This window comes from Nestor notabilis, unplaced genomic scaffold, assembly GCF_000696875.1.
Source record: "Nestor notabilis isolate BGI_N333 unplaced genomic scaffold, ASM69687v1 scaffold24588, whole genome shotgun sequence".
In the NCBI taxonomy this organism is placed as follows: Eukaryota; Metazoa; Chordata; class Aves; order Psittaciformes; family Psittacidae; genus Nestor; species Nestor notabilis.
Window position 1 is genome coordinate 51,940 of NW_009942117.1, and position 10,312 is coordinate 62,251.

Below are 10,312 nucleotides of genomic sequence, written 5' to 3' on the forward strand. Positions count from 1 at the left end.
AATCAAAGCACCAAACTCCAACCCACAAAAAAATCAAGGCTTATTTTTCATCAACCAGTCTGGCTTTGTTGCTGTTGGACACAGTTTGAACAAATGGCCTTTACGCTTCCTTTCAGACAGTGGAACAGCAACAAATTTAAGCTCAACAATGCCTGTATGCTTATTATTCTAGTCATTTGGTATCTCACCCAGTCTACAAAAGCTGTATATACTGCATGCATACTGTAATACTACGTGTATGCTATACTATAATACTACATGCATAATAACCACCTATAGTTTAAGTATGGGAAATAGCAAGAAAGCATTTTCTTTTTTCTTTTCCTTATCTCGGTTAATTGAATGAAAGTACTCCAAAATGTTTAGGTCTGTTGGTGATGATATATATATTCTTTCAAAATGCACATACACTATATCTTTATGAAATAAATCTGCAGTCATTAAAAAGACACTTTGACCCTGTAAAACTCTCTCAACAATCTTTAAAGATTCAACATATTTAATGAGAGCTGCAATTAGTTCCCTTGGCAAAATCTAATAAAATTCTTCTTCAAAAAGAGCTTAACCAATTCTTGGTTCAAATAAACCCTTAATGTATTATAAAACCTCTTCCAGATAAACCCTTCAGACTTCACTTTCTCATTAGTAGTATTATGCCAAGCATTTTCCTTTAACACACATAAAACGTAAGAAATCATTCATTAAAAAAACTTGCAGACACATTAACTTAAAACAATTACAGAATAGCTTAGACAAATCAGTTTGTACGTATGTGTCTAATTTGGAGCACTCACTCACTTTGGAGTAAAGCACAATGTAACCAAAGACTTCCCGTAAGGTAGCAAGGTGCCTTGATTGGGAGTGCACAAGATCAAGGTAGAAACATCTACATCTCTCTTTCTGTTTTTGAGGCTTAAGTCTTGTAAAGCAGCATCTGTGCTCCTCTGAAGATCTGTTCCCTAAAATATAATCAAAATGTAGAATCGTTTAGCCTGCTCTGCTTCCCCTTTTGTTTTTGGTTTTTGGGTGGGTTTTGGGGGTGTTTGTTGGTTTTGTTTGGTTTTATTGTGGTTTTCTTCTTTGGGATTGTTTTGTTTGGTTGGGGGGGGGGTTGGGGGGTGGTGGTGGTTGTTGGTACATTTTCACCATTTTCGTATCATTCACAGCAAGTAGGAAGTCATAACTTAAGCAATAGCACTGACATAGCTACCTATCACACGGCCAATTAATCAATTCTTAAACATCAATCCCATAACAAGGTTTTGAAATCCCCTTTTTAAAGATGATGCTCACCCACAGGATTTCACTGAGAAGAACAAGTGAAACCAGGTTCATAACATCCTAGAATACCAAAGTATCTTTTGATAAATCCTACTAAATGATAAGAAATTCAGCAGCATTTCAAGGTAAAGCACTCAAAAAAAAAAAAAAAAAACACAAACCAAAAAAACCAAACTGAACAAACAAACAAACAAACCCACACAGACGCCAGGAACGTACTTAAAACTGTTGTCACATAGTGAAACAGACATCTGAAAAACTTGATTCCAAGATTATATTATAGTAACATATTTGTTGGTTAGACAGAAGTTTCAGAAACCCTATTGATCAGGAAATATTATGACATAGTACAAACTGCTAGAAGATTAATGTTGAGAAACAAAAAAAGCAAAACTAGAAGTGAAAACAAATTTTCAACTAAAATAAAACCCAGAACAGTTTCTTACCATCTCTCCTCCAATGGCATTGTCTTCCAGTACTGCTACCCAGTCCATACACTCAGGACTTTCATTGTATAAAGATATTTGTTCAGTCTTTGAAGACCCAAAGTAAACTGGTCCAAAGTTAATGCACTCCAATGCATTTCCACAAGACACTCCTAGAACCTTAAGAACTTGTTTAACCACAACAGCTTTGATCCATACTTCAGCGCAGCCATGACCTTCCAACTCCACTCTGTCAGTAAGAGTAGAAAGCAGCAATAGGTAATGTGAGAGTGTTAGAAATAATTCATTTGGTTTAATTAAAAGCTATGCAAAACTGAACCAAAGCACAGCATTCAAATCACTGCCTTTCCATAAATAACCTAGCCTGAGGCAGGGGGGGAAGCTGTACTTGACTACGTGATACCTAAAAGGAATATTACCGTTCAGGAAGAATCACACATTACATAGTGGAGTTTTGGGGGGCTTTTTTCATTTTTCTGCTTTTTTAATGCTTGAAACAATAGGAATGATATCTCAAAAGAATCAGAGATGTCCTTGGATGATACACTGCTCTTATTTCTGAGAATCTTTGTGTCTAGTTACCAATTCTGGTATATATGCAGTAATTTTCTTTTAGGCAACTGGAGCTAAAGTTCATCTGAATAAGCATAAAAGAACTACTGCTCTTCCTGCCTGAATGCTTGATCTAGATGATATCACAAAACACCAAAGAACCATAAAGACAGGGTACAAATCTTTATTATTAGAATTCTACTGGAACAAAGCATATTTGTTCTTGTTGCACGAAACAATCAAATTTGATAATATAGCTATTGTTCTAATAGAATCAACTATCCTTTTAAATATCCTCTGAGCTGAAAAAGAAAAAATAAGTAAAAACCTTTGTGTTGAATCATCGCATATAACTACACAACCTGGAGAACAAAGGAAAAGCAGAAAGCATGATGCTTTGCAACCAAAATATTGAAACTGAATAACCAAAGAAAATATCATGTGAAAGAGGATTTAACTGTGGTGCAAAATGCAAATATTTTCTTCCCTGCTGCTCCAATAGAATTTGTCTCCTTTCCTTTCATTTCCTTTTCCAACTAGCTACAACAAGCAAGGACAGGAAGTGCTAATATTATGCTATATATCTTAATAATTTTAAAAGAAAACAATGGAAAAACAAACAAAAAAACCCCAGCAAAAGCCAAACACACCCTATTCACTATTATAATAAAACAGGATTGAAAAGGACTTTACAGATGGACATCTACTTTCAAACTCTGGCACGTCTAGAAAGTCTACATTCACCAATTGAAGGGAGATAAGGTAGACATTTAAGAACAGTCTATTCTTAAAGGAGTTAGTGGTTGCAAATACATTCTCTCCATTTAAAATAAGATATACCAAAGGACAACATAATGTTTCTCAGACTCCTGAAACACAAAAAGCCAAAAGAAAAACAGCAAAGTTAGAAAAGCAAAAAAAAAGAAATTAAGGAACACAGGATGTGTAGAAAGGTAAAAGATACAAAAGCTCTTGATTAATTGTATAATGAGAGATGTGCGGACATTCCTTAGCATTACAACTTATGAGAGATCTTTAATAACACAGCCAGGTACACAATTTATTCATCACTGATCATGTTATTTCCACAGAACTTCAAATTAATTTAATAAAAATAAATATGGAAGACAGCAACTGACACTTAGGAGATCAACTTTTTTAGATAAACAATCATAATAAAGACTAGAATTAATAATGTAATTTATAGAGCTGGAATTCCTCAGTCGTACACTCACTTCATCACTTCTTCGATGATTCTGGGTACATCTGTGCAGATATCCACTTTAACTGTCTTCATAGATTTTGGCTCTACCACTCCTCTGATAGGCTCTATGTTAAGCAGGAGAGCTCCATCATATGATACTTTAAATGTACCTAAAATAAACAGAATAATAAACACAATGTTCCACAACAAAGTTGTAGATTTGTATTCTTCTATTACACATTTGGAGTTACAAAACATAGAATGCAGATATTCACAAGCAGTACATTTTCTTGTGGGAACAGGAAGCATGGAGTTAATCTTACTCAAAACTATCTCTAACAACAAAGTAGATAACTATTTCCAGCATTTCTTTAAACATTACATCTACATATCCAATGCCACTTTACAAGTTGTAATTGTAACACAAAAGGTATTCACATTCCAAACAAAAGTGACTATATAAAAAAGCAGCTGTAAGTTTGCAAGTTACAGGCTGGTTTATAAACAGTTCTAGACAGCTACTATAGCCAGAAAGTTAAATGGTTTTAGTAGTTTTCATTATTTGGTACACATCACAATTTACTGCAGAAGAAAACAGTGAATATTTCTAGGTTATAATTTTTTTTTTTTTGAGGTGAAAAAAATATATTTAACCAGCAACACTAATTAACTGACATTATATCATAGATAGCAAGAAATTCCTTCAAATATTGTAGGAAAAATTCAGTTTGACCTCAGACAATCTTTGATATGAGATGCAGAAACAAACAACTCATTTTGCGCAAGGGACAAGATGTGAAATGCGATGCTTGAGTCACAGGCCAACACACAGCATTTACTGCTGACACAGTTTACATGCTGCCTGTTAGTGTGACCTGCTGTGTGATTTACAGAGCCTATAGAAACACCGATCCAGCAGCTTTTCCTTTATCTGCCTTCAATACATTCTTCACTAACCATCACTTTCATTCTAATTTTCCATGTCGAATCCTACAGAACTCTGTCATGCAACCTGAATGCATCATGCAACAGAGTTTATAACTAGAAATAGCTTGTACACAACACATGAAATTTCACACCATGGAAATTAGTTATAGATGCATATGCAGTGTAGGTTATCTCCCTTCTTTATCTAATCATAATTTCTCAAAATGAAAAGTTAATATGTATGAGTTGATTATATAAACTACCTACTAAATAAATTAAAAAAAAATAAAAAAAAAAATCTGTTCTAAATAGGCAGTCATCTGGGTTTTGTGGGCTTTTTTTAGGGAGGTGGGAGGTTTGTTTTGTCTTTTTTAATATTGCAACCCATCTCTGTGTTTCTACAATCATGTATTTTCTTTTGGAACAATATTTCTGTGGAAATCTATGAAGCAAATGCTCACACGACCTTGGCCTACTGCAAGTAAAGTGTCTTGTGATACGACAAACAGCTGTACAAGTGAGGAACAAAAAAAAAACTGCCTTAAATGTGTTGTTTGAAACAGCATAATGGCCACCCCACTTCTGGAGAAAGGTGCCTGCAGCTTTGTCCAGTGAAAAGGCAGTCAAATAGGTTACTTGGATCATATAAGCATTCTTATGCACCATTCTCTGTGTTTCTTATACTCCTTGGAAGGGTCCCTCACAAAAATTGAAGGATATGCATGTTTTGAAAGCTGCATGACTTCAAAAGCTATGGTAGCAAGATAAAAGACTTCTTGTTATCTCCTGGTAATAAAAACAGCTCAATTCCCATCCTAGAGGACTTTAGCTCTGAAAGTACAAGGAGCTTGTAGTTGTTTATTTAATAGACAGATATTGGGATCACAGTATCACAAGACAGCAAAGAAAGGGCAGATGTGTTTTGCTGCTATTTATGTTATGCATAGTAAGCCAATGAGCAACTGTTATTTTTATTTTTTCATATTTCATATAAGATTCAAAAATAGAGAACTCCTAAAATTTGGCAAAGTTCTAAATTCATTTTTCTTCCCTAAGCAGAAACAGTACTGCCTACAGAAACAATGGGCCATTTTCAACATCTTTAGCTACAACACTCATAACTTCTGTAACCCCCTTGGCCACTGAAGTGTTAACTTGCATAAAATTACATTTTCCAAAGAAATAGAATGTGTGTATAATTAATACATACTAAATATTTACCTGAAGACGATCCATGGTTAGCAATACTAATCTCTTTACTGATTACTTTACTGTTTGCAGTCACTGTACCAAAATTCATCTCTGACTCAATTTCCAGGCAACAGCGTGGAATTAATCTGCAGAGAAAAAACATGGTTATATATTCCCAAAATCTGAAAATACCTTTGCATTTTTAAAGAAATTTGGTTAACTACTCTAGTAGAAGAGAGTTCTACTTTTCTTCTATTTCTCCTACCAATGTTTATGCAACTCGCTTCACAGGGAAGATATAAAAGAGATCTAGCTGTCTATCAAGTTGTTTAATTACTAACTACTGTAACTTTAAAACAATATAGATTTAAACAGTTGGTCAAAATGGAATGTATACATTTCTATTTAATTTTAAATAACTATAGTACTAAGAACTTTAAATAAAACTAGTTAGTTACATCACAAAAGAAGACCAAAGTTTACATTCACTGTATTTCATTATTAGCTGCCTGAACTAAAAGCAGACAGAAAACGTGCATACCACTTTCAATTTACAATCATCTTGTTTTATAAATACTTTATGTGACTTCAACAGAACTTATTATGACAGACAGAAGTGGATAATGACACAAGCTATTTCTATTATTGATTTAAGAGCCTTAGCCAGCATGACAGCATCACTGTATTGGGTACTTCTTAGCTACAACAAAAAGATCATGCTTGTTTCAGGAAACTTGCATTTTAACGGCTGCAATTTCTCACACAGTCACATCTCTGATCTCACATAAACTGTATTTGAAATCAATTGGAATTTTACATCACCACAACAGTCTGTCTCCTCTTAACCACAAATAGAAACATGCAGGAACAAGTATATCATGATCTGTGTTACATGTGGTACTAGAGACCAAATGGGAAAGGAAGATACTTCCCCTTGCCGAGCTAGGTAGACCCTGCCCGTATAATCTGTTACATGGAGAGGTGGGGAGGGTGGGGAGTGGGGAAAGAGATGTGTTAATGTCATCAACATTATCATAACCAAATTAGAATAAAGCAAAACCAAAATCCAAACTCTTTCTAGAATCTTAAAGGAACATTACCCCAACTAGCTACTTAGCTTTCTGTTGCCCTGGGGAAAAAAAAAAAAAAATCTTACTTTTGTAAGAAAAGTTACTATTTGTTTTCAGTGCAACTGACAGATTAATTCTATAGCCATACGTGACTTGTATTAGCAAGCTTTCCACAAGATTAAACTGCTAATAATACAGCAGCATATGAACTTCTGAACACCGTACCCAAGCAAGGGGATATCAACTATCTCATCTTCTATTAAAAGAAGTAGTCTATCTTGAAGATCTTCTTTACTCTTAGGATAATATTCCACAAAAGCTGTAACTCGAAGTCCAGGTGCAACAGGTTTTTCTGGATTTTCCACAATCAACTTAAACTATAGCATAAAAAAAAAAAAAAAAAAAAATTTGTAAAAAAATTTCGTAAAAAAATTTCTAGATTAAAAACCATACACACGTGATTCATTGATTTACAATTCACAACCAGCTTTAAAATATGCAGGATTTTATAAAATTTCTTTTCCTATTTAATGAAGTTCAGACTTTTTACAGTAAAACAGAAAGCAAATACTAATCCATCAAATTACACTGAAGAGTTATCTTAGCAAAATATAGTTTTGAGTCTTTCCAAGAGAGTTCTAGCTTTTCCTACTGTTGTAATAAACCTTCAGCAACACAGAAGTCAGCTGTTACTCAAGGGTGAATCTTTTCAGTACCTCAGAAAGTAACAAGGATTAAGTCTTATTTCAAAGCAGCAACCAAAAGAGACTGCATCAGAGGTTTCTCTAGGTCTGATTGACATTGGGCTAACATCAAGAGAAAGTCTCACAGATTATTGAAAAATCTGCTTGAAAAGCCCATGGCACCTCCAATCTGGGGGATGAAATGAAAGAAAAAAACAACACAGAAGCAGCTGTCAGAAAGCAGGTTTTCCCTCTCTCAAAAATTCTGGATTTGTTGTTGTCTGTAAGCATCTGCTTATATCCAACAGCCCCCACACATTTTTCCTTGAACATAATATACAAGCAGTCTACTAGTACATAGTGGGAAATACAGCAGTTCCCATGTTCCTAGGAAAGTCTCGTAGCAAGATCTATAGCTTCTGGGGTGTTTCAGTCTCCTTACAATTCACATCACTCTATGCACAAAAGCCTTCTGCTTTATATGTCCAGTTTTATTCATGTTATTTCTGAAAAATGCCATCCCAGTATTCTTCAATTTTTCTGTTCTAAGTCATGTTTGACATATTCAGGCATACCATTTACTACTTGTTGATTCTATTGTCTGAGCATCCCCTTCTATTCCTTTAAAATTTTTCCTCAGCTAAAGGAAATTTCTTATGTAATATATATCATGATTATGGGCTTGATTTTGAAAAAGTAGCCATGCTTTAATTTTGAAGCGTGTAAAATTTTTTTTTGAAGAGAATTAAACAGCCAAGCATATTCATTTTATGCAAGGGACTTCTAGTGAAACCTGTGGAAAACTGCTTTGTCAGCTAAATTTCTTGAAAGGCATTTTTTGGTCATGCACCATAACAGCTTAAGGAAGGTTGTTTTTCAGTTCTTGCAATCTACGAATGTAACACCTCTGAAAATTTAAGGATGAGTCATACACTTCAGAGCTGTGTACTCAGAGATGGCAGCATAAGGTCTGTGAATGAGAAAGGTCAATACATCAGACCTTTCTGGAACTGAGCATGTGAAGTGGGACCTTGTCCTCTTAACATTCAGATTAGTTGTCTCATTCACAATAGCATTAAAATACTCTGCAAAAGGCATGAGATACTTACAGAAGTAAAAACTCATTATGACTGAGTAACTTTTTCTCTAAAATTGACTCTGCCTTTCCACTTCTGGAGCACATGAAAAATTGATAAAGCTGATGAAAACTAGCAAACCAGAATAAGCACAGCCCTACAATATCAACCACACTCAACAGTTTCCAGATCATTCCAACAGTCTTCAGTTACAGTGTAATAAAAATCAAGCTCTCCACATGACACAAAGTTTAGTGGGGCTGTAAAATGCAGTTTTGGCCACCCCTGCCCTCAAAAGAAAGTCTGACTACTCAAACAGCAAAATTATCCATAGTACTTCAATTGTCTGACAATCATTTAGATGACTACCCTGGAATATACTTATTCATAGTCCAAGCTGCTGTGAACACAAAGCAACATCAGCTTCTGTTCAACCCCCAATGCCAATTTAACCCTTTGATCCTAATTTTGACATAATTAACAGATAATAAACTTGGTAAATGAAAGGCCAAAGTAAAATTACTAACCACAGCTGGGTTTTGCTGGATCCACATAGGTTACAGGTCAAGGGCTAAACTGGTTAGAATTCTAAAGATGCATTTGCCTTTAAAAAGTCTGCCTATACAATGATTTTTCCAGAACTAATTAGATTATATTAACAGTAATCATACTATCTTGAGAGAAGATGTTAAACTCCTTTTTTTCTGAGAAAGCTATCTGCAAGCAAGCATAACAAATGGACTGCTCCACTCAAAAAACTTAGAAGAATATAATACAGAAATGAGGTAACAGAGCTATCAACCAATCCTATGAAAATCCAAGCAAAAACAATTTCAAACATTGTGACCTTCAGCTGATCTGGAACACTTCTCAGATTTGGTGTTTACAGTGTAGTAAACTGATCCACTTCTAAGTGACACTCCCTGAAGTAAAAAGGATCTCATGGGCTTCTTGAGGGATAGAACTTTTGGAGAGTGCAAAGCCAGCCAGTAAAGTTAAGCAGCATTTTTTACCAACAAGGGACTTTATGTAGTAAAACTTGCAAGCAAGTACTTCTACTGAAACTATGGATTTAAAAAACGAGGAAGCTCTCTTCAAATTGCTCACGACCTCAGGAAAACATAGAGCTGAGAAGTCTGGAGTTCATTTCATTTCATCCTGACTTACAGGCTTCGAATGAGCAGCCTCATTTGAAGCTCTATGAAAGAACATTTTTCAAGTATCATAGAAATGAGACCTACACATTTTCACAAGAAAATGATAAACCAGGACTGGCTTCCTCCTTCAGAACTGTCAAGAAGCAATTCAGACAACTCTGAGAATTGCCTCTTATTCTTTCCAGTTTATCCAGTTATTCAAGTATTTTAGATTAGTCTCCAATTCACTGGTAAATTTCAGTCAGTTTCATAAGCTGCTCAGACATCCATGAGCCATTTGCAGCAGCCGAATGCATTTATACCTGCCCAAGCAGCCTCTTACATAGGACCTACCACGCTGGGCAAACCTATGGGCAGACCTTTGTGCAGAAAATATTTTCTGCCCTCGTATTTTCTTCAGAAAATAAAAGCTGGACATCGAGATGCACTTTTGCTCTGACAATGTTCTGCACTTCAAGGAGAGCCTGGCAAGAGCAGGGCTGGGCCGAGCACCAGTTCCTCAGCCAGGGCAAGCCCTGGAGGGAGGGACAGAGACCCGGGTCGGAGTGTTTGCATGGGACACTACCGTTACTCACGCACGCTGGAGCGGTGCGAGGTGCTGTACAAACAAGCACAGGACCAACAGCTGACTCATAGACACTGGCAGACATCGCCGACGTTACACCCGCCCGGGCAGGGGCCGTGGAGGCAGGCACTCCCCGCTGCTTCCCTCCCGGCCACCCCTC

At 35.8% G+C, this 10,312-nt stretch overlaps 1 protein-coding gene across 1 annotated transcript in view; it reads right to left on the reverse strand.

Annotated features, from left to right (window-relative positions):
• The window catches only part of LOC104410922 (chromosome unknown open reading frame, human CXorf22), a gene marked incomplete at its 3' end in the record, with an annotated part of 59,443 nt that extends 49,206 nt beyond the window's left edge, over positions 1-10,237 (reverse strand). The window contains exons 1-6 of the mRNA XM_010021222.1: positions 10,163-10,237; positions 6,897-7,048; positions 5,632-5,747; positions 3,515-3,653; positions 1,728-1,956; positions 799-959 (exon numbers count right to left, since the gene is read on the reverse strand). Of these exons, the coding sequence (XP_010019524.1) occupies positions 799-959; positions 1,728-1,956; positions 3,515-3,653; positions 5,632-5,747; positions 6,897-7,048; positions 10,163-10,237 (872 nt within the window). The remainder of the gene's footprint in view (positions 1-798; positions 960-1,727; positions 1,957-3,514; positions 3,654-5,631; positions 5,748-6,896; positions 7,049-10,162) is intronic.
• Positions 10,238-10,312: the final 75 nt, after the last annotated feature.